The 22301-nt window shown below is 46.0% G+C and overlaps 1 protein-coding gene across 4 annotated transcripts; it reads left to right on the top strand.

Moving 5' to 3' along the window:
- The first annotated feature begins 1093 nt into the window (after positions 1-1093).
- PDZD11 (PDZ domain containing 11) lies at positions 1094-21225 on the top strand. Of its 4 annotated transcripts, none has more exons than XM_069986089.1 (7): positions 1094-1313; positions 2815-2912; positions 6218-6301; positions 8375-8431; positions 12826-12924; positions 14324-14384; positions 20992-21225. In XM_069986089.1, the coding sequence occupies exons 2-7, from the start codon at positions 2817-2819 to the stop codon at positions 21024-21026; spliced, it is 432 nt and encodes a 143-aa protein (XP_069842190.1). In that variant the 5' UTR covers positions 1094-1313; positions 2815-2816; the 3' UTR covers positions 21027-21225. The 4 variants fall into 4 exon arrangements, with proteins under 4 accessions (XP_069842190.1, XP_069842189.1, XP_069842192.1 ...); XM_069986088.1 differs by having other exon boundaries at positions 1094-1343; XM_069986091.1 differs by having other exon boundaries at positions 1134-1352.
- Positions 21226-22301: the final 1076 nt, after the last annotated feature.

The following is a 22301-nucleotide window of genomic DNA, read 5'->3' as shown; positions in this document are numbered from 1 at the left end:
AGTTTTTCACTGACACAGAGCAGGGAGCGGACCATGTGTCAGCGCAGTCTCGACCTCCCCCCCCCCCCCACTTTGAAAGAGGAGCATTTGCCTGTTCTAACAACTGTTGGAGGTCCCAGTGGTTTTACTCCCACTGAGCTTGTAATTATTATCTGAATACCCCTTTAAATTACTCAGCAAGGGAAAAGTTTTTATTTATTGTTGCAAGTACATAGAAAACTATAAAGAAGCTATTCTTACCTCTCCCTGCTTCACCATTGTCTTCCTACCGGTCTCCAGGCCCCCCAATGTCCTCCTACCAGTCTCCAGACCCCTCCGCTGTCCTCCTACCAGTCTCCAGGTCCCCTAATGTCCTCCTACCAGTCTCCAGAACCCTCCGCAGTCCTCCTACCAGTCTTCAGACCCCTCCGCAGTCCTCCTACCAGTCTCCAGATCCCCCCACTGTCCTTCTACCGGTCTCCAGGTCCCCTTATGTCCTCCTACCAGTCTCCAGATCCCCCCACATCCTTCTACCGGTCTCCAGGTCCCCTTATGTCCTCCTACCAGTCTCCAGATCCCCCCACTATCCTTCTACCGGTCTCCAGGTCCCCTTATGTCCTCCTACCAGTCTCCAGACCCCTCCGCTGTCCTCCTATAAGTCTCCAGATCCCCCCACTGTCCTTCTACCGGTCTCCAGGTCCCCCATTATCCTCCTACTGGTCTCCAGGTCCTCTGCTGAAAGATGCCACCTCCACTTGTGAGATGAACTCGTCTTGGCAGTGACAACCCGCTCAGCCAATCACTGGCCTTGGCACTGTGCCGTCTCAGTCAGCGATTGGCTAAGCAAGCTGTAACCATTGAGACAAGTCCGTCTCATAAATGGAGGCAGAATTGTTTAGCGGGAAATGTGGAGGTTGGTAGGAGGACAATAGGGGTATGTGGAGACATAATAGCTTTTTTTATTGTTTTCTATATGTTTGCAACAATATATAACAACTTTTCCTTTGAGGGATAACCCCTTTAATGTATGCTTAGACAAAGAACTATAAATAACAGTACAGCCCTCTGTCCCCGCAGAACATCGCACAACAGCACAGCCCAGGCACAAGCATAATGCAGTAACAGACACCACACACTGAGCGGCTCCTCTGTGCTGATACAGTGCTGGGCTCAGCCCGCACAACGAGCCGGTCACATCCGCCCTGCAGCCGCTCAGTCACGGAGGCGGAACGTTGCACGAGGTGACACCGGAAACCGCACAGATACCGGAGCGCAGAGGGACAGGGATGAGCTGAAGACAACCGGAAGTAGGAAGAGATCCGGGCGTGACACCTGTGCGTGTGTATTTAGTTCCGCCGGTGCGGGTGAGAACCGTAAGTATATGGTACTTAGTACACTGATGGCTGTGAGGAGGTGACTGTGCTGAGTACACCGATGGCTCTGAGGAGGTGACTGTGCTGAGTACACCGATGGCTGTGAGGTGACTGTGCTGAGTACACTGATGGCTCTGAGGAGGTGACTGTGCTGTACTGAGTACACTGATGGCTCTGAGGAGGTGACTGTGCTGTACTGAGTACACTGATGGCTCTGAGGAGGTGACTGTGCTGTACTGAGTACACTGATGGCTGTGAGGAGGTGACTGCTGTACTGAGTACACTAATGGCTGTGAGGAGGTGATGGCACTGTACTGGGTATAATGATGGCTGTGTGGAGGTGACTGTGCTGTACTGGGTATAATGATGGCTCTGAGGAGGTGACTGTGCTGTACTGAGTACACTGATGGCTGTGAGGAGGTGACTGCTGTACTGAGTACACTAATGGCTGTGAGGAGGTGATGGCACTGTACTGGGTATAATGATGGCTGTGTGGAGGTGACTGTGCTGTACTGGGTATAATGATGGCTGTGAGGAGGTGAGTGCTGTACTGATTACACTGATGGCTGTGAGGAGGTGGCAGCACTGTACTGATTACACTGATGGCTGTGAGGAGGTGGCAGCACTGTACTGATTACACTGATGGCTGTGAGGAGGTGGCAGCACTGTACTGATTACACTGATGGCTGTGAGGAGGTGGCAGCACTGTACTGATTACACTGATGGCTGTGAGGAGGTGACTGTGCTGTACTGGGTATAATGATAGCTGTGAGGAGGTGACTGTGCTGTACTGAGTACACTGATGGCTGTGAGGAGGTGAGTGCTGTACTGAGTACACTGATGGCTGTGAGGAGGTGGCAGCACTGTACTGATTACACTGATGGCTGTGAGGAGGTGGCAGCACTGTACTGATTACACTGATGGCTGTGAGGAGGTGGCAGCACTGTACTGATTACACTGATGGCTGTGAGGAGGTGGCAGCACTGTACTGATTACACTGATGGCTGTGAGGAGGTGGCAGCACTGTACTGATTACACTGATGGCTGTGAGGAGGTGGCAGCACTGTACTGATTACACTGATGGCTGTGAGGAGGTGGCAGCACTGTACTGATTACACTGATGGCTGTGAGGAGGTGGCAGCACTGTACTGATTACACTGATGGCTGTGAGGAGGTGGCAGCACTGTACTGATTACACTGATGGCTGTGAGGAGGTGGCAGCACTGTACTGAGTACACTGATGGCTGTGAGGAGGTGGCAGCACTGTACTGATTACACTGATGGCTGTGAGGTGGTGGCAGCACTGTACTGATTACACTGATGGCTGTGAGGAGGTGGCAGCACTGTACTGAGTACACTGATGGCTGTAAGGTGGTGGCACCACTGTACTAAGTACACTAATGGCTGTGGTAATATCACTGTTTGTGTTTCTGCTGTAAGACAATTGTGAGTTCTGTTGCAGGTATGGAGGGGGGCCGTGCCACCTATGAGGATTACCCCTACCCTGTAGTCTTTCTGCCTCCCTATGAGAACCCTCCAGCTTGGATACCCCTACAGGAGGTAATGATCAGCTACTGCCTCTGCCTCGGTTGCCCATAGCTGTATACATTAGTGACTCTGTACCCACAATCTGTCCACCCCAAACCACTTGCACCTTTGGATAGCTTCTTTTGATCCAAGATCTGTCCTGGGATCTGTTCAGCAGGTGATGCAGTTATTGTCCTAAAAAACAACTTTTAAACTTGCAGCCCATGCCAACGGGGGGTGCCCTAGGCTTGCACCACCTCTCCGTCTCTCCTCCCCACCCTCTTCACCAAATTCCTCACCTGAACACTGCACAGGTGTCTTAAAGAAGCAGTTCACTTTTTTTTTTTTTCGCCCCCCCACCCCCCCCGGGTAGTCGCTGTCATGTATACTTACAGAAGATGATCGGTGTCCCGTTCCCGTCGGTCAGTTCCGTCCCGCGGTGCCGTTCACATCGGGCGCGCGCTCACTTCCGCCGGCTGCGAGTCCTCTTCTCTGACCAGTGATTATACTCCGGAAGTCACTCGCTTCCATGCATTCTCTATGGAAGCGCGTGACTTCCGGCGTTCAAATGACAAGGGAGAGAAGAGGAGTCACAGCGCTGGCGGAAGTGAGCGCGCGCCCGATATGAACGGCACTGCGGGACGAAAAAAAAAAAGTGGAACTGCTTCTTTAAAAATCCAACACATGTGCTGTGTTTACACAGTTGATGAATAGGAGAAATTGTTCTAGGGGCATTCCTAATGATGAGGGCAGGGAGGAGGGGCCGTGCAAACCTAATAAATAGGGGCTCTAGGCCACGCCAATTTGACACAGGGCTGCAAGTTTAAAAGTTGTTTTTTAGGACAAAAACTTAATCACCTGCCGAACGGACCCCAGGACAGATCTTAGATTAAAAGCAGCTATCTGACGGTATGAGCGGTTTGCAGGGGTCAGATTATGGGTACAGAGTAGGGATGCACGATGCACCGAAATATCGATACTACTATCGATATTTCGGGCAAAAAAACGATTCGGTACCAGGATTTCCTGGTATCGATACTTTATATTAAGCTGCCTAATAACGCAGCTTAATATAAAGTATAGAGCAGAGAACACGGCCGGCGGCTAGCTAAGCGCCGGCCATGTTCTCTGAGTGCTGCCCCCTGCCCCCTGGTGTCCCCTCCTCCTCCGCCCGCCCCTTCCTCCGCTCACTGCAGTGATAAGTTATAGCCGCACACAGCGATTGCATGTGTCGGCTATGTAACTTGTGCAGATGCCGCTGTCACACTGACAGCGGCATCTGACCCATCCTGAGCCGTTCCAGAAGCAGTGGGGGTCGGCTACTGTGTGTAACAGACCCCCGCTGCTAATCACCCGCAGCCTGTCACACCTCAGTCTCCTGTTCCTCCTGGAATGCAGCAGCCGGTGTGAGGAGCTGCGTCTAGGGCTGAAGACTCTGATGCCCGCTCGCCCTCCGTCCATCCCCGGCGCTGTTCCTATGCATATTCATGTGTGCACACTCTCGGTGGCTGCGCTTCCTGACCGGCCTGAGTGTGCACACATGAATATCTGTTCCACCTTAAATTAGCTCCCTTTACAAATCCCCCTCCCCTCAGCTTTGACAAGCCTCATGCTGAGTGTCCACAGGTACCGCAGTGAGAGCAGGGCATGTGTGCAGACATTGCAAACATCCCTGCCCTCTAGTGTGCCCCCACATCCCTGCCCCCTAATGTGCCCCCTGCATCCCTGCCCTCTGGTGTGCCCCCTGCATCCCTGCCCTCTGGTGTGCCCCCTGCATCCCTGCCCTCTGGTGTGCCCCCTGCATCCCTGCCCTCTGGTGTGCCCCCTGCATCCCTGCCCTCTGGTGTGCCCCCTGCATCCCTGCCCTCTGGTGTGCCCCCTGCATCCCTGCCCTCTGGTGTGCCCCCTGCATCCCTGCCCTCTGGTGTGCCCCCTGCATCCCTGCCCTCTGGTGTGCCCCCTGCATCCCTGCCCTCTGGTGTGCCCCCTGCATCCCTGCCCTCTGGTGTGCCCCCTGCATCCCTGCCCTCTGGTGTGCCCCCTGCATCCCTGCCCTCTGGTGTGCCCCCTGCATCCCTGCCCTCTGGTGTGCCCCCTGCATCCCTGCCCTCTGGTGTGCCCCCTGCATCCCTGCCCTCTGGTGTGCCCCCTGCATCCCTGCCCTCTGGTGTGCCCCCTGCATCCCTGCCCTCTGGTGTGCCCCCTGCATCCCTGCCCTCTGGTGTGCCCCCTGCATCCCTGCCCTCTGGTGTGCCCCCCGCATGCCTGCCCTCTAGTGTGCCCCCCGCATCCCTGCCCTTACACCCCTGCCCCCTGACAGGAACTGACCTGCCAGGCAGAGTAACCCTCTCCTGTCCGTCCAGACCTGGCAGCCTTCACCAGCTCCCTGCACTGTGGGGGTTGTAGTCTGTACCCAGTGGCGGATTAAATGTACCCTGGGCCCCGGGCTGTTCACCCAACCTGCCCCCCCCCCCCCCCGTCAATCCGCCCACATTATAATCCACTACTGCCCCCCCCCCCCCCCATGCTGTCCCCAATAAACATAATGTTTGGTCCCTTGCTGCACAGAGGATGTCAGGAGAGGAGGGGGCTGATCTTATAGGGGAGGTCACAGGGTCACAGCAGCACAGAGGATGTCAGGAGAAGAGGGGGCTGATCTTATAGGGAAGGACACAGGGTCACAGCAGCACAGAGGATGTCAGGAGAGGAGGGGGCTGATCTTATAGGGGAGGTCACAGGGTCACAGCAGCACAGAGGATGTCAAGAGAGGAGGGGGCTGATCTTATAGGGGAGGTCACAGGGTCACAGCAGCACAGAGGATGTCAGGAGAGGAGGGTGCTGATCTTATAGGGGAGGTCACAGCAGCACAGAGGATGTCAGGAGAGGAGGGTGCTGATCTTATAAGGGGGAGGGGTGTTGTATTTTTTTTCGAGGTATCGAACTGGTATTGAGTATCGAACTAAAAAATCGAGTATTGGTATTGAACTCAAAATTCTGGTATCGTGACATCACTAGTACAGAGTCACTTAAAAGATGTTTTCTGACATAAAAAATTACAAAATAAGAATGAGTCTGGAGAAGGGCACAGTTGGTGCTTCACTCCATGGCTGCAGTCTGCGTCCACTCTCAGTAGACAGGCTCCATTATGAGTCTGTGGAGTCTTGTCTAGTGCAACAGGACATCTGTGGAGCGCACGCTTCACCTGGCTCATTCTTATAACTTGGGGGGTTTAATGTTGTCTCTGCGACAAGTTGAACATTTCATTCAATGATACAGGGTACATTTAAAATTTTTAAATCACTTCAAAAAAGTGTTGTTGACTTGTGTTACTGTTACAGCGCATCTACAACTCCGATTACAACAATGAGCTGACACGTTTCCTCCCTCGCTCCATCCTCCTGAAGAAGCCGCCAGGAGCACAGGTTTGTTAAGAATCTGAGTACAAGGGATAAAACACCCCAAGTTTATGTGTGTATGGTCACTTGCTAAACACAATGGGGGGGGATTTATTCAAGGGTGTAAAATTTTGACTGGTGCAAACTGCCCCCAGCAACCAATCACAGCTCAGCTTTCAGCTCTGGTAACATGTTACAGGAGCTGTGATCGGTTGCTGTGGCCAGTTTGCACCAGTCTAAATTTTACACCCTTTGATAAATCTCCCCAAATGTGTGACTATGAAGGTGTAAACCTTTAAAATGTCTGCAATGAAAAGCTGATGTGGTACAAATCCCTATGGGCAGGGGCAAAGCGAGGGGGGAGCATGGGGGGGGGGCAGCTACCCCAGGTGCAAGGCTAAGGTGGGCGCTAGCCTCCCTGCACACACTACACACACCAGCCCTCTCTGCTATCCCTGTTCTTAATCAGGCAGTGTTGGTGTTACAGAGGCAAGGCAGGAGCAGGGCCTGGCACTTGGGGGAGGAGGTGGGGTGGGGGGGTTTGATATGGAGTTATGGCCCCTGACACACTGAACAGACAAGCTGGCAGGACACTGTACGGTGCAGACAAGAAGCGCCCCACCTCTGAGCATCCTCACACAGCCTCCTGCACTGTATAGTGCAGCTCTGTGTTGGAACACAGGAGGAGGGGAGACTGTCTGCAGCAGGGAGCAGGTCCTGGAGCAGAAGACTTTTGTTTTCATTCTGTGGACCCCCCCTGCAGTAAGCGTAAGTGTATATGTGTGTACACAAAGTATGTGTGTGTCAGTATGTATTGTCTATGTGTGTGTACTGTATGTATATATGTATGTGCTCTGTGTATTGTCCATGTGTGTGTGTGTGCGTTTATATCAGTGTATATACAGCATGGAAATATACAGGACTACATCTCCCAGCTTGGTGAGTGGTAATATACACACTTGCAGCAGCTTTTTCATTCCGCTTCGGGTGTGTAAAGCCCTTCCCATTTAACTAATATGTTACCTGCTCGCGCTTCTGCTTGCTTCTCAGGCGGGAGCCTGAGAAGCAAGCCCGAATGAGAATGTAGAGGAGCTGCAGCAGCTGTGACAGTGATTATTATCTGGCTGCTGAATGCTGAACTTTATAATGTAGAGGGTGGACTGTGTGAGGGGAAGTACAGAGACAAATTCTTCCCCCTAAACATACAGAAAATGTTTCTCACTTGTGCCCCACATTTCCAGTGTGTCCATCCTCCTCCTCTGCCCTTCTCACATAGTCTTCACTTATTCCCCCCTAAACTACTACACCCAGTGGTTATGTTAGGGGATGTGGGACTATAAATTGTTGTGTCGCTATGCAGGGGATCATGCTGTGTTAGGTTAAATGGGCACTGTCACAACAACAAAAAACTAAAGGGGGGGGGGGGGGGCGCAAAACTGAATGTTTGCCCCGGATGCATGAAAGGCTAGCTACGCCTCTGCCTATGGGTGCGTTCACACTACACTTGTGCTACCTATGCATGAATATATTGGAACCCTGTCAGATCGGGTGACATCATATCTGTGCAAGGTTCTTGTACACTTCAGATATCGACTATGTTCAGATCGCTTCCTGCACATATACAAGTTTTTAAAACACAGTCTAAAATATCCACACTTAGGGTCCTATTACACAGAGCAATTTTTAATGATTAACGACTAACGATAAACAATCGCAAACGAGATTGTTTATCGTTAACTTGAAATTGTTTGCCATATTACACAGAATGATGGTCGTTAGTTACGATCGTTATTGCAATTGTTACTATGATCGTTTACTCCTTCTGATCCCAGCAAAACAATGAACAATATGGAATTACAGCGAATAATTAACAATAATTTTAGGTTCAGATCTAAATCAATGACATAATAACAATTTTTCGATTGTTGGCTGCAATAACACGGAACGATTATCGTCTAAATTCGAATGATATAACAATATTTTGCACGATAATTGTCCCTTGTAATAGGACCCTTAGTCTGTTTCTTTAACTTTCTGTGTCCCCCACTAGAGCGCAAAGACTGATTTATGCTGATTCTCTTATCTCCATTGTCTCTACAGCTTGGATTTAACATCAGAGGTGGAAAAGCATCCCAGCTTGGCATCTTTATCTCAAAGGTATGGCAGTGGGGTAGCATAGGAAATCCTGCACTTTGCTTAGAAATGAATAGATCTAGGAAATGAAAGAGTTGGGATCTCTGTGCATGAGTACTGGCAGATATACAGTATATGCAGATGCTTACCCAGACAAGGATTAGGCTCACCATGACACATGGGTTCAATATTCCAAATAGAAAAAGCATATGCACAAAAAGGTAGCATATCAAAACAATTCTTTATTAAGTAGCAAATAACACACGCAAAAAAAAATATATTAAAAGTACAGGAGCAACAAAACTAGGGAGACAAGCATTAGATACCACTCTACATTAAAAACACTAAAATGTCAGTCATAGTCCTGCTGGCGTCCCAGTCAGGACTCATCAGACAACCTGACCCAGGCAATAGCACATAATCCAAATGAACAATTAAAGGGGTACTCCAGCGTGGGGGTTATTTTTAGATATGGCAGGGGAGGAGGTGGCTGAAAAAGACTTCTTTTTTTTTTCCAGCCACATCTAAAAGTAGCCCCCACGCTGGAGTACCCCTTTAAGTCCCATAACCCATCTAAAAAAATTAGTAATGCAGGAAGAGGGTAAATTAAAAAAAATAATAAGCTGGGTACGGCGGAACGTGTGGGGTGCTCTCTGCTCCCTGTTCAATAATTTGTATTGAAATTTTTTTAAGTAATATAAAGATATTACAAACTTAGGTGGTAAAATATTCACGTTCTGAGATATAGCAAGTATTCCTGAGATTATTTGAGGTATAATATATTGAATTATTGAGCACTGTCCTCTCTGCTCCCACCTGACCTTTTCCATATTCTGGATAGCACATGGTTAATTTTTTCTGATTTGTTTGTATTATTTTATTTATTTATTTATTTTTTTTAATTCTCAATTTTATTCATTTTCTTATTTTTATAAAACAAACAGACGAGGGCTACAACACAGCCTCCACAGGGAAGCGTAGGCCCAATAACCAAACATGAAGGTACAAAGGAACCAATGAAACCAGTGAACAGACATGTGACAACAAAACCCAGAGCGTCCGCCGCTCCCAGTTGGGCGGTGGTGTCGGCAGCTACTAAAGGTTAGGGAGTGAGCTAACGCTCGATCAAAGTGAATCCTAAGGAAAGAAGCGGGGGGAAGAGAGGGCAAAAGGAAAGAGAAAAGGGAGGGAAGGAAAAAGGAAAGGAGAGCAGGTCCCCGAATTAGAGGGGGGTATGGGGGGGGGGGTGATGGAGGAGAGAAGGGGGAGGAGAAGGCAGTTCCTCACTGCGCCATGAGAGTCCGGAATTCGGCCGATTCAGTGAATTGGTCCCAGTAAAACCAGGTCTTGTAGAAATGAGAGTCGCGGCCATACAACTGTGCCGTGAGGTCCTCCATACGTTTGATCTCCTCCACTTTACGTATCCACATGGAAGTGGTGGGGGGGTCCGCTTGGCGCCAGAGAGTCGGAATGCAGGCCCGGGCAGCATTGATCAGGTGTCGGAGTACTGAGCGGCGGTAGATCTTAAGGGAGATCTCCGACAGGTGCAGGAGAAAAAGCGATGGAGAAAAGGGGAGCTGACGGTCGGTGAAGGTGGAGGAAATGCGCCACACTTCCTTCCAAAAAGGCACCACTTTAGGACAGCTCCAGAAAATATGTAAAAGGGAGCCCTCTCCACCGCAGTTTCTCCAACAAAGGGGAGATACGTCCGGAAAGATCCTATGCAGCCGGGTGGGGACCCGATACCATCTAGAGAGAAGCTTGTAACCTGCCTTTTGAAGACTAGAGGAGATGGATGACGAGTGCGTACAAGTGAGAACCCGCTCAACCTGCGCTGCTGTAAGAGTGGTGTTGAGGTCCTCTTCCCATGCGGTGAGGTATGGGGGTGGCGGTTGTTCTGGTGGGGAGCCCAACATGGGGTATACGAGAGAGAGGGTGTGGCGTAGAGGGTCGGAACCCAAGCAGAGAGACTCGAACTGAGTAAGTGACCGCGTGAAACATGAAGGGTTAGGGAGAGAACGGAGGAAGTGGTGAAGCTGCAGCGACCTCCAGAACCCTAGGGGTAAAGGATCAGCCAGGCCATGGAGCGCGGAGATGGATAGCCAAGTCTGACCCGCAAGGAAGAGGGATGCGCGGAAGTTGCCCGCTCGGAGCCAAGTACGGAAAACCGGGTCCTCGACGCTAGTCGGGAAAGAGGGGTTACCCAAGACGGGGAACAATGGGGAGGGATGTGGGGCCAAGAAGCCCGAGGAAAGGTGTTTCTGGCAAACTTTCAGGGTAGGGGCAATAGTGGGATGTGAGCCTACTAGACGGGAGGCGCCAGGCAACCACGGGGCTGCCAACAGAGAAAGAGGAGACAACGCCATTTTTAGGCTTACCCATGCTTTCGTGGGTGCATGGCGGTGCTTATTTTATTTATTTACCCTCTTACTGAATTACTCATTTTTGGATGGGCTATGGGACTTAATTGTTAATTTGAATAATGTGCTATTGCTTGGGTCAGGTTGTCTGATAAGTCCTGACTGGGAGGCCAGCAGAACTATGATTGACATTTTAGTGTTTTTAATGTAGAGTGGTATCTAGGGCTTGTCTCTCTAGTGTTTTTATTTTTTTTGCTCCTGTACTTTTAATATTATTTTTTGCATGTGTTATTCGCTACATAATAAAGAATTGTTTTATGTGCTACCTTTTTGTGCATGTGCTTTTTCTATTTGGAATAATGTGTCTTTTTTATATGCATTGGTTTAGCACTCAGATTTATGTAGTGGTGCCCGCTATTCTCTTGGTTTCTAACATTATGGGTTCAGGCACAACAACCGCAGCAGGTATATCAATATGCAGATGCCAGGTCACAGCCACCAGTCCTTCCTGAAGAGCGAAAATCTCCTTGGAATATGTTGGCAGAATAGGACTGCCGCTGCGTTATCAGAAGAAGAATGGATTCAATACCTGATGGTGGTAATCTAGGATAGTCCCAATCACTATTGCCCCTGTGGTTATCGGGTTACATGGAAAGGTCAGCGCCTCTTATTCTGCGTATAATGTGTGTAACTCCCTGGCTTATTGCTGGTTAATATAAAGCTGGGGTCACCTCTTGTGTTTCTACTGACACATTAATTGGTTAATTTGCGCAATCACTTTTATAAATTCTATTCTATTTCACAAGACTAAAGGCAAAGGAAGGAAATAGGATTCCTCAAAATAAATCGTTCGTGTTGCTGATCCGTTTATTTATGTGTGGGGGGAAGATATTAAGTGTGCTCAGGAGCTGACCCTCTCCATATGCTGTGGTTGTCACCTGTTATCCTAATTACGCTTAAATCAGTTCGGGCAGGGGGTTAGTATATTTATTATTTCACGGGCAGCGCTATGTCCAGCTCCTGGGCCCCTATCCCCATGTGTTTTTCTAAGTCTGACTAACCCCTTTAAATGTTTCTGTCGAAACAGCGTGGCCACAGTTTATTGGCGGTATAGGGTTTGAATTGGCTCTCCACAAGATTGTGGAGAGCTGGTCACAGCAGACCAATTAATTTTGAAGGTCTATGTGACTGCTGGGACTGATCTGGTTAAAGATCTGCATGTAGATCTGCAGCACACTCTGCAGGGTGATTGACAGGAAAAGAGGCTTCTAACTGGCCTCTCTTCCTGCCACTCATCCTACAGAGCGCGCTGACAGGCAGAGAACCATGACTAGTTACGACCCAGATGACTGGTTCCTGACTGCATGTCTCGCACGCCAAAAAAAAGACTTCGTTTGAGCAGCTAAAGCTTCTACAGAACACACAGGGCACATGGTAAGGAAGCGTTTTAGCAGATCTTCTGGGCGCTGCCAGTTGTGTTTCCTAGAAAATCTGGGTGATTGGTTCTCTTTAAAGTGTCCCTGTCTAAACCAAAAATAGATGTGATATGAAGCAAGTTTGCAACTTACATTCGTTTTATTTCTTTTTTTAGTTATCATGGAGCACTTCTTGTTTTCTGACTTTTTTTTTTTTCTCAAAGAGTCAGAAAACAGGAAGTCCTGTGTATCCCAGGCCATCTCAGCGCTCACAGAGAGAAGGCAGTCATGTGACTAACGGACACATTGAGCTGTGACTGTAGTGCCTGGGATTCCTGTGTTTTTAGTCTTTTTTTTTTTTTCCCACCAGCACAACTCAGAAAATCTGCCTTCAGGAGACTGGACCTGGATTTCTGATAAGTTCAGCTTTGTTTTACAGCATGATAACAACAACAAAAAAATTATGAATGTAAATTGTAAACTTGCTTTATTTCACATCTACTGTTTTAGATTTTGAAATTTATAACGACAGGTTCACTTTAAGGTTTATTCTGAATTTAGGTAGCTGCTGCAAGGTGTCTTATGTGTGGCACTAGAAACATTATACAATTATCGGAAATGGCTTTAAACCTTGTTTGTGTAGGTCATCCCAGACTCTGATGCTCATCGTGCGGGGCTCCAGGAGGGAGATCAGGTGCTTACTGTCAACAATGTGGACTTCCAGGATATTGAACACAGCAAGGTACTAAGAATTGAATGGTCACTGTTAGCATTCGATTCACCAATATAAAACCCTGATTCCAAAATAGTTGGGATGCTTTGTAAAATGGAAATAAATGGAAGTAAAAATACAATGCAATGGTTTGCAAATCACATAGACTCATATTGTCTTCACTATAAAACACGAATCAGATATTAAAAGTAAGACATTTTACTATATCATTAATAAAATTAACTCGAGCAACTCATCTAAAAAAGACCACATTTCCTCTTATTTTAAAGAGGACCTGCCACTACAGTATTTGCTGGAAACCCTGGAACCAGTCATCTGGGCCGTAACTAGTCACGGTTCTCTGTCTGGCAGGGCAGATTCAGTAAGTGTTGTCTATGAGCTATGCTCTTCCAGCAGTTTTGTATTCAGATTGAATACTTTTCTAACTTTTTGTTGCCTCTTCAAAAAAATTTTTTAAAAAGTTGTGAGGTAATCTTTTTTATGACAATGTAAAATATCTTATTTTTAACATCTGATATGTGTTCTATGTCCCATTGTAAATAAAATAGGGGTCTATGAGGTTTGCTAATCATTGCATTGAGTTTTTACTTACACTTTACAGTTTTCACACTTTTTTGGGATTGTACAACATGGGGGGGTGGTTGTTTGGAAACAATAATTAGCTAGTCATTAAGATAGTCATCACTAGTGTAGGTAGTTGTGCAGAAGGAAAGTGCTGTTTTTCCCATTGAAGAAATAGGGTGTTGCCTGCTACAATGCAATAGTATTTTTAGATCACTTTAAACAAACAATGGCTTGGAAAGGTGCATTGCAGGATTCATTGCTTTGCCTGTCATTTTATTAAGAGATCAATACCATAGGGTGGCCGTGTGTTTGGTCTATAGGTCGATAAATGAAAAGGTATTGAATCAGACGCAGTGCAAAAGTGTCCTTTGTATTGTCTGCTGATCTCGGACTATAATACTTGCTGTATATTCCAGTAACCCTTCATCTTTGAACTTTATTGTACAATATGCACTACTCTGCCTTTTAAGTATCAGATAATACTGGTTAAGTGCAGGAAAATGGTAATTATAATGGAGGTGAAGATAAGTACTTCATATACTATATATAGCATGGCTGCATTGAGAAATAAGCCAGCTGACAGGCAGAACGCCCCAGCACCTAACTGGCTGGCTGAGATCCTGTAAGACAGAGCACCTTTTCAGCCTGGATAGGCTAAATCTTTGGAGGCATCATTTATAATTATACCCTTTATTGTTCTCATCACTAATACTATGTTACCAATAAAATGCAAGTTGTAAATTGAACATTCTAATAAAGTTCACAAATGTCTATGACCTGCTTACAGAAGCCTATGATATAAACATATGTATTGTTATTTTTATTTTTTTCATTTCACCTTTAGGCAGTGGAGATTTTAAAAACTGCCAGGGAAATCTATATGCAAGTCCGTTACTTCCCATACAGTGAGTATTGAACAGATGTAAAGGGTTGTTTTTTACATCCATGTATCTATACAAGAAACGTGTCCTTGCTCTTTTAATGGGGAACTTCGGCATCTGGAAAGTTTTAATATAGCGCTGCAGGTATATAGAAAATAAAGATGTTATGCTTACCTCTGCACGTTCCTCTGGTGTCATCCCACTTTGTCTCTGAGGCCCCCGCTGACTGCAGTGACCACACTTGCGCAGTCGAACTCATCTTCTAAATGACAGCCCATTTGGTTGGGACACGCTGTTCAGTGATTGGCTGAGCAGGCTGTCACTGCAGACACTGGTTTGTTTGCAGAAGTGGTGGCAACTTTGGTCAGTGGGGCCCAGAGACATGGCAGGATGACACTGGGAAAGCATGGAGACACAAGCATAACATCTTTGTTACTATCTATATACCTACTGCACTATATCTAAACTTGCCCAGCGCTGGAGTACCTCTGTGAAAGGTTAGTTCTATTGCATACATTAGTAGCATATTGCTAGCGTATGCCTTCACTTAATGAGCATTGCATCTCTGAAATCCTACCAAAAATGATGGTGCCACAATGGTTTTTCAGAACCATGGCCCTGTGACTTTTACTTTACTCCTAGCCATCTGTGAACTATAGCCAGCCGTTTACTGGAATGAAGCTGTGAGTCACAACTAGTGCAGAAAATATTTCTAACAATGGATTTGTGTAGCTAATGTATAACAATAAATTATATTTAAATGGTCAATGTTATTGCAAATGATTTCCCCCAATTTGATTTACATAATGTGATTTACAGAATATTTATAATTTCACTTAATTTAGAAAAATTAAAGGACAAGTGCCATGAAAAACTTTTTCCCAGTAATTGAAGCACATTACAAAGTTATATAACTCTGTAATATGCTTCAATCACCTATCTGCCTCCCTTCCCTGCCTTTTCCCTCCTCCACCCCCCACCAGGAAGTGTAAGAAACTCACACAGACCTGATTACTGTCGTCACCGTCACCAGGCAGCTCCTTCTTGTGAGGATGAGTCATCAGCAGGAGGGCTGCTCTAGGTCCTGTTACACCAGCCTCCCCCTCCTTGTCAGGTGACTCTGCTTGCTCAGCTTATCGTCTCTAGTGACATGACTCCTTCAATCACTGAGTCCACGGCAGCAGGAGAGAGGGTATGAGGTGGGGGAGAGCTGCCTATGTGCCGGAGTCAGTCGGAGGGAAGATAAGCAAGAGACATGTGACAAGTGATGGCTTGCAGTTGTTCAGCCAATGGGAGCTGAGCAAGCTGAGTCACCTGACAAGGCAGGGGAGGGGGGAGGCTGGTGTAACAGAAGGAGCTGAGAGAAGAGCTTGGTAACGGTGACGACAGTAATCAGGTCTGTGTGAGCTAGGACACTTCCTGGTGAGGGGGGGGTGGAGGGGGTAAAAGACAGGGAAGGGAGGCAGATAGGTGATTGAAGCACATTACAGAGTTATATAACTTTGTAATGTGCTTCAATTACTGGGAAAAAGTTTTTCATGGCGCTTGTCCTTTAACTCCTAACCTTGGGGGAGAAAAAAACCATAAAGTTTTGGCCACTAGGTGTCTCACATGCCTGCAGACTGCTGTCCACTGCCTGTTATTCGGAAAATTCCATCACTAGCAGCAAACAGAACAACATGAAACTCTAAAAGTGGGCACAGAGCTTAGATACTGCAAAGGAGAAAACCTGAAAGGAGTGCATGCAACCTCAGCCTATCTGCCTTCTTCAAAGGGTCTATACCAGTGATGGCTAACCTAGACACTCCAGCTGTTGCTGAACAACCAAAGATATGGCTGCCAAGGCATGATGGGAGTTGTAGTTTTGCAACAGCTGGAGTGTCAAGGCCTGACTGATAATCAAAGCTTTCCTCATATCTCTTAACACCCATGAAGTCCTGGACAGCCGTCCTTGTAGAAACACAAGTATTTACACATTCAACACACAGTGCTGCCTCCTGAATGTAATCCCCCTCCCTTTAGTCATTGTCAGTGGGTTACTGCTAGGACCAGAGCTCATTTTGTGATGTATCCCCGTCCTTGTGATCCTCGATGCTGCAACTGTTTAGGCCCTTAGAGACTACTAACATGACTTTTTATAGCCGCTCTAGGTAAATGTCTGCTTTTATATGTGGGCCTTATATGTTGGCTTTTTATGGTGGTCTAGCATATGCTTCACACAGATGTCCTGTGCCTGGTGGAGAAGGCAATTGGCCTAGAGAAGCCTCTGCCCATATAACCCTTCTAGATGCTGTGGTAAACGCCGACCTCTGGATCTAGATGGTTTTAGGGGGATGATCTTCTTCTATAAGCCCATAGGCACCTTTGCAATGCAGTTGTGGGGTTCCATAGCAGCCAGGGGTCCAATGAAGATCCTAAAGTCTGCTCTCTGTACTTCTAAGGTCCGGCCTGTCATTTGTATACTAGAAGAAACAATGCACTACAATAGAGAAGTAGTGCTGTATAATATGTAACGATCATGGGGGAGATTTATCAAACATGGTGTAAAGTGCTATATAGATATACATATAGGGTTTTCTCCCTGCCTGCTCCCTTATATATCTTTATTAAATTTTTTATTTTTTTTTGTGTCCCTATTTGTTGCTCTCTCTCTGGGTGGGTGGTGTGCGTGCGGGGGGAATGCGTAGAGGGCGGTAATTGAGGGTTAGGATTGTTGTGAAATATTGGATTATGTGTTGGTACAGCTGGAACTAACTTATTTCTACATTGTATGTACTTATGAACGTTGGTTATCCCAATTGCGACTTCCTTTGTTTTTGTAAAGATCATGGAATCTTACTGTTGCTTTTTGTAAAGATGTATGTTAAATATTTGAAAAGAAATAAAGAAGATAAAAAAAAAAAACTTGGTGTAAAGTGAAACTGGCTCAGTTGCCCCTAGCAACCAATCAGATTCTAACTTTCATTTTCCAAAGAGTCTGTGAGGAATAAAAGGTGAAATCTGATTGGTTGCTAGGGGCAACTGAGCCAATTTTGCTTTACACCATGTTTGATAAATCCCCCCCATGTTTTAGCGTCCTTGTGAGACTAACTAACAAAATGCTTTTGGGTCAGTGGTGGGAACTACACATAATTGGTATGAGTGCTGTAATCAGCATCTAATTTGTGAAATAACCATACTACTCATCATGCAAACTGTAAAATAATCTCAGAATTGGCATCACAAAACTCTCATTCAGTTCATTTGACAGACAACTAAAAAAGTTAAAGGTCCTGGAATGAGGTGACACAAGAACAATTGGTTTTATTGTGCAACAGTAGTAAAACGAAGTGGAATAACGTGAAGAATTTCTTTTTTTTTTTTTTACCATATACTCCCTGATTAAGTTATACAATACATTATATTTACCCCAAATAATGGCACTAAGAATACAGCTAATGCTACAAAATCAAAGTTCTTATATGGCTGTGTTGATGGGGGGGAACAAAGGCTAAGAAGAAAGTATCAGGCACTATGATTGCTACTAGATCTTTTAGTCATGGGAAATGCATTTTGACCATGGCAGGGTCACACTCCTTTGTATATGTGTCCAGCATATAGGAGTAGAGAAGGTACCACCTTCTCACTAGAGATGAGCGAATCTTTAGAACTTTTGGTCTGAAAGCAGTTCGCTCTATCGGCATGCCTGTGATCCCAGACGCATAGTTGCAGGATCCCGGGAATATGCGGCCAGGATATTCCAGGGAATCGATCTGGAATATCCTGGCCACATATTTGCGGGATCGCAACTATGCGGTTGGGATCACAGGCATGATAATAGAGCGCAGATGCCGTCGGACCAAAAGTCCAGTGGCCCGCTCATCACTACTTCTCACCTTGGTACTCTTCTATGGGATAGTTGCTGGCCACTTTGGCTTAATAAACAGGTGAGAAGACTGCTGTTGTGATCAGCCTGTGTAATCTGCGATAGAGGGGCCTGTAGTCTGAATCACATGTATAGCATGTAACATGACATAGCATGTATTCAACCCCACCAGTACCGCTCCCTGCTGTGAGCGGTAGTTCTTGTCCTGACATGCAGGAAATGCCTGCTCAGCCAATCAGGGGCTGAGGCAGTTTGGCATTGGGGTCACCGATTGGCTGATCAGGCATTTCCTTTGTGTTAGGACAAAGGAGAGGAAGTGCTGGCAGCAGGTGAGTACAGGCTTTTTATGTTGGACTGGCAACTTGGGCACTTCAACTATAAATTCATCTCTAAGAATTCCCCTTCAACCTCTTCACAACTGTGGGTCATTGATGCCTCAATGCCCAGGTCAAATTATGCACATCAGCTATAGGATCATATTGATCCCACATGCTAAAGCCACAGCCTCTGCCCGTTGTTTTATTGTTTGTTTCAGTCTGACACAGTGCTCCCTGCTGACACCTCTGGCCGAGACAGGAACTGTCCAGAGCAGGTGAAGTTTTCTATGGAGATTCATATAAAACCGAGACAGAGTTCCTGTCTCGACCAGAGATGTCAGCAGAGAGCACTGTGTCAGTAAAAATAAAACATTTCCTACAGGACATGTAGTAGCTTAAAGATATGGGAAGACTTGAGACTTTTTAATAGAAGTAAATTATAAAGCTATATAACTTTCTGATATCAGTTGATTTAAAAGAAAAATATTTTTACTGGACAATCCCTTTAAAAATGCCATCAGCTCAGGGTAGAGATGGAGGCATCAGGCTATGAGGTTATTACAATAAGTCATAACATGTCCTGCAGGACAGGGGTCACTGTTCCTGAAGTGTGCAAGGAGGCACATTTCGGGAACATAGCGGCAGCAACATTAACAGCCTAGCGGTGGGAGAGGGTTAATTCATGGGGAGAAATATTTGATTGATAAATTTTTTATAGTTTAAGTCATGGGATAAGATACAAACATCTCCTACTGCTGTCAGAGGAGGTGAGGTATTTTCCAGGATAAAAGTTCCTGTTTGTTTGGCTTTTACCATTAGCAGAACATTTTCCTTTCTGGTTTAGTTCTGCTATTCAATTTTCATTTTTAGCAGTTATGAGTTTTAAACAGAAAAAAGATTTAGATACGTGGAGTATTTTCAGTAAGATTCATGACGGCACCAGTATAACCAGCCCTGTTATGCTGCGGGATCTACTAAGTACTGAAGGTCGGTGGCGGGGGAGGGAATTTTATCTCTTTCTAGGTGATCAGTCATTCTAAAGTGTGGTACTGTCAACAACCAAGGTCTTGAGTCCCTGCAGCTCCATATGCACTCTGCATACCACCATATTAGACAGTCTTCCACAGGAATAATGTTTGTAGAGAATAACTGTATACAGCGCCTGCTTAGAAGGTTTTTTTGTGTGTGTGTCGGTCCATAGGGAATCACTGTATACCAGTTTGAAACTATAACTATATAGCAGTATATTAAGGTCCCACAGAATACTTGTGAGCACAAGGCCATATTCTCACTTTGTAGACTGGTTGCACATTCTATAAGGCTGAATTTACACCTGTTTGTTTGTGCTATACAAATAAATATTAATATAACAAAAAACGAGTCCAAAAAAAAACCCAGCAGCCAGGTGTTAACTGGGTGTCAATATGGAAATATGAAATGTCAGACCTACACGGCGTGTTTTTGGCACTTTCTTTCACACTGTAATGCTGTTTCAAGGCTCACTGAAAGTTTTTTCAAGATCAGAGCAGGCCCAGAGTATGGTGTAATTTTTTTTTTTTTACCTCCCATAGTAGAGGAAAAAAGTCCAAGTGCATATGTATGTTGATAGTCCCCCCCCCCCCTCTACTACTTCAGTCAAGGAATTGCATTACTTGTAATTAAATAATTTTTTTTTTTTTTTTTTTTTTTTTAAAAAGCATACTAATACATGTTGAATTGAAAAAGCACCAGAAAACAGCAGTAAAAACCTTTGTTGGGCTTTTTTTAAGGCAAAAAAACACAACGTTTGTGTATGACAAAAGCCTAAATTCAGTATATCTGCCATTTATGTATTTGCAGCCCTGGGAGAAGTAGGGGGGGGGGGGAATTTATCAAACATGTTGTAAAGTGAAACTGGCTCAGTTGCCCCTAGCAACCAATCAGATTCCACCTTTCATTTTCCTAAGAGTCTGTGAGGAATGAAAAGTAGGATCTGATTGGTTGCTAGGGGCAACTGAGACAGTTTCACTTTACACCATGTTTGATATAAATCTGCCTAGGAATTTAAAGTAAAAGTGTTATCAGAAAACGACATGTTATTTGAGTTATCATCAGAGGGTGTGGGCTCTGTTGTAAAACCAGAGACTCAAAGATTGCCTATGTAATATAGCATCCATACGAGTCTGGAGACCCAGAGTTATATTATAACAGTGTGCATGGGCTCCTAAAATGTATATCTCTATTGATTGGTTGCGGTCTGAACACTCAGACTGACCAATAACTTTTGTCAGCTATCAAATTTTTTTTTTTCTCTTTTTTGCGACAGTGCCCATTTAAGCCGAATAATATATCAAGGGCCAAGAATAAGCTCTGAGATGCCTATTACTATCACCTAGTGGCTGCAGCATATGTTGGCATTATACACTAAACAGAAATAAATGATCTAATTTTGCTGTGTTTTGTGTTCTAGATTACCAGAGACAAAAAGAAAGAACTGTTCACTAGCATCTTATATTTCTCTACCTCTTGCCTCTACATGACGGCCAATGGTCGCTGAACAAACACGAATCCCCGGACCTGGCTGCTGGAATGATGGGTCTGACACCCCTGGACATGCTTCTGTTACATGTACTAGCTTCTGCTGTTTAGCTTAGTATTTAATAATATACCATATGGCACACTATTAAAATCTTACCTGACACTACTGTTTTCTAATAGCTCACAAATTATTTAGTGAGTAGAGGAGAGACTACCTACTGATTCCTTGTGTCAAAAGCCCAGGGCCATTAATTAGACTTAGGTAACCCCTTCTTTCATCCAGAAACCTTTTTCATGTACTCCTTTTGGGTGTGGGTTTGCAGCTCAGTTCCAATGAAGTGAGTAAAGCTGAATTTTAATAACTGACCTCAGATTGTGTGTGGTATCTCAACCATTCTCCCCACACTATGGAGAAGGGTAAGCCACAGCCTGACTGCAGCTTATCTCCGAGAACAAAGGGGTTGGACAGTGATTTTCCATAACACTCAACCCCTACAATCTTTCTTTGGACTGTGGCCAGAGCTCCACACACCTCATAATGATGGTTGAAGCCCTGGTGGGTACAACTGAAAAAGGTATAAAGTGTATGGGGATCTGTGTCCATGTTTTCAACATAGTCTTAGGGCTTTATCCAACTTCAACAGCCACCGCTAATCAAATGCCGAAAGTTCGGGTTCGGATCGACTCGCGCATGCTCGAGGTTCACTCATGTCTAGTCCTAACCCATGCTGCAGACTCTTCTTAGGTTTCTCCATTTCAGCTTTTACGAGTAGGAGGCAAGGGAGGACACACCTCAGAATATTCTACAGAATCTGAACATACCAGAAATTGACAGTGTAATGCCCCTTTGGAGTCGTTTGGAGGAGCAAACGAGTGCTATTAGCGCTCGTTTGCTCCTCATTCCCCGCTAGCTGCCGCCGCTATTCAACGCGGCGTCAGCGAGCGGGTGAGTGCGGGAGGGGCGGCGGGGAGCTGCTGGGGGGGGCTGCCCGGGGGATCGCTGATCGTCCATGCCGACTGTCCTATTCAACGGAGCGACGGCAGCAGATCGCTGCTATATCAGTCGCTTTTTTTTCAACATGTTGAAAAACAAGCGACTGCAACGATCAGCCGACATGAACGATGTCGGCTAATCGTTGCACTCTATTCCACGGGACGAATATCGTTCGTAGTGGCCGTTATCGGCCGAATACGAACGATATTGCTCCTCTAAACGACCCGTGGAATAGGGCCTTAAGTCAA

This window comes from Dendropsophus ebraccatus, chromosome 10 (genome assembly GCF_027789765.1).
Source record: "Dendropsophus ebraccatus isolate aDenEbr1 chromosome 10, aDenEbr1.pat, whole genome shotgun sequence".
Lineage (NCBI taxonomy): Eukaryota > Metazoa > Chordata > Amphibia > Anura > Hylidae > Dendropsophus > Dendropsophus ebraccatus.
This window is presented reverse-complemented; position numbering and strand designations above follow the sequence as displayed.